This window comes from Vombatus ursinus, unplaced genomic scaffold (genome assembly GCF_900497805.2).
Source record: "Vombatus ursinus unplaced genomic scaffold, bare-nosed wombat genome assembly UNPS02003332.1, whole genome shotgun sequence".
Taxonomy (NCBI): domain Eukaryota; kingdom Metazoa; phylum Chordata; class Mammalia; order Diprotodontia; family Vombatidae; genus Vombatus; species Vombatus ursinus.
Window position 1 is genome coordinate 216 of NW_020943110.1, and position 2,493 is coordinate 2,708.

The 2,493-nt window shown below is 42.2% G+C and overlaps 1 protein-coding gene across 1 annotated transcript; it reads left to right on the forward strand.

Moving 5' to 3' along the window:
* Positions 1–1,741: 1,741 nt before the first annotated feature.
* Positions 1,742–2,485, forward strand: LOC114052091 (olfactory receptor 8B3-like; the record flags this gene model as incomplete). The annotated part of the gene is made up of 1 exon (XM_027874530.1): positions 1,742–2,485. A coding segment is annotated over exon 1 (744 nt), but the record flags the coding sequence as incomplete, so codon positions are not given.
* Between the last annotated feature and the right edge of the window lie 8 nt (positions 2,486–2,493).

A 2,493-nucleotide genomic window follows, 5' to 3' on the forward strand; every position in this document is an offset into this window, starting at 1 on the left:
AGAAGCAAGGAAGGAGTAGATGGAGAAGAAGGGATAACATGTAATCACAACTAGGCATATGTATTTATAATGAAGTAACATAAGGTGTAAGGAGTTTTGTGAACCTTCACGCAGTATAAATATGGACCATGCTTGAGCTGCTGGACAAGTCAATAAACATTTATTGAGCACTTACTGTGTGCCAAACACTATGCTAAATACTGGAGAACAAATATAAGAAAATGACAGTGCCTGCGCTAAAAGGTCATACATTCTAATCAGGAAAAAAAAACACATAAAAATTAGCCAAGAAGTGGGAAGTGGAGGGGAGGCCCCAACACAGGACATAGTATCAATGATTGGAGTGACAGAAGTAGAGTCAGAAGAGGATTGAGTCATGACCTGTCTGGGCCCTTATTCAAAATGGCTATTCCAGGAAGACCTCACCAATGGGAAAAGAGTCTCAGGGCTGGAGGAGTGTTCCAGGATGACAGCACCATAGAGAATGAGAGAACTTCCAGGCTGAGAAGTCAGGTGACACAGGTAGCGAAGTCCAGAATCTAAAGCAAAGATGGGAAAGGATGATGATTTCATCAGAGAGGTGAAAAGCACAGTATGCAAGGAAAAGGAAACATTAGCAACCAGGGGTATCCAAGATATGTTTGAGTTGAACTTTAAAGGGTGATTATAAATTCAACACATAAGGAAGGGGAAGGAGGGCATTCTAGACACAGGTAAGAGGATCAGCAAAAATGGAGAGGTTCTGTTGAAGGTAGTTTCTGCTGAAAGTGACGTGGAGCTGATGGTAGATTTACTTGCCTATTGAATAAACTATGGTGAGCAATCACCCTTTTTTCTCTCCTAAATAAACACTTTTCTTTTCCTTTTCCTTTAGTTTGGGTGTCATGGTCAAACCACATCAGGAATATATCATCTTCCATCCTGAGCACAACATTCTAGGAGGTACATCGTCAAATTGGAATGCATTCAGAGTTGTGTGACAAAGTGAGTGAGAGGTCTGGAAACCTTCCTACTGTAAATTGGTAGGGGAAATGGTCTTTTATTTTTTATTTTAGCTTATCAAAGAGATGTCATTGGGGAAAAATAGCTGTCTTCAAGCATTCAAAGAGCTGCCATGTAGAAGAAAGATTATAGGATATAGATCTGGGAAGGGATTACTATTATTATTATTATTATTATTAATTAAATTCTCTAGTCAGATCATTTTATTTTATAAGTAAGGAAACTGAACCCAAAAGAAGTGAAGTGACTGGTCCAAGTTAATATGGGTGACAAAGGTAAGACTCCAACTAAGATCTTCCAATTCCAAATCTAATCTTCTTTCTACTGTGCCATGCTACTTTATATGTCTTTGTATGGCTCCAGGGACATAATTGGATACACATTTATAGAAGGAAGATTCTTGGCTAGATATAAGGAAGAATTAGAAAATGAAGTACAATTCTACAAAATGAAATGCACTAACTTTCCTCACTTCAGGAATCCAAACAGATGACCTCTTGTTGCAGAAACCTACCATGTGTAGGTGGGTAGGTGATATCATGTAACCCTGAGCTCTTCACAAGCTCTGATAGCCTACATTGCAGGGAAGACTCTGTCTAAAGGGGAGGGAGTGAACAAAAATACCTTCCACCTCATAAGATTGTGATGTTGTTCCTGGGCCTTCATTTCCTTCCCAGAATTCTAATGCACCTGTTCCAGTGGATTCCCTATGGCTGATGGACTTTTTATAGGACAGAAAATGACCAATTGCACCAGGGTTCCTGAGTTCATTCTCCAGGGCTTCTCAGTCATTCCTGAAGTGCAGACTTTCAGTGTGGCTATCTTCCTTTTCATCTATATGTTCTCTCTGCTTGGAAACGTCTCCATCATCATAGCAGTGACTCTGGATTCTCATCTGCACACACCCATGTACTTTTTCCTCATGCATCTATCATTCATTGACTTGTGCTCCACCTCCACCACGCAGCCCAGGGTGCTCTTTGCTGCCCTGGCTGGCTCAGGAGTCATCTCTCTCCCAGCATGCGCAGCTCAACTTTTTGTTTTTATCTTCTGTGGAGCTACTGAGTGCTTTCTCATCACATCCATGGCCTATGACCGTTATCTAGCCATCTACCAGCCTCTGACCTATGGAGCCACCATGACCCAAGAGTTCTGCTGTGCCCTGGTGGGTGTGGCCTGGGTGAATGGGCTCCTCTTCTCTTCCTTCCACACAGCCAACATCTTCACCCTGTCCTTCTGTGACCCCACAGTGGAACATTTCTTCTGTGACGTCCCACCACTCTTACGATTGTCATGCACTGATCCTCATAAACATGAAACAGCTGGCTTTATTGTTAGTGGCTGTGTCATCATGAGCTGCTTTATACTTACTGTTCTCTCCTACATTCGAATCGTAACCACTGTGGCCCATATGAAGTCAACACAAGGTCGCCAGAAGGCCTTTTCCACCTGTTCCTCTCACCTCATCACAGTAGTCCTCTTTTATGGGAC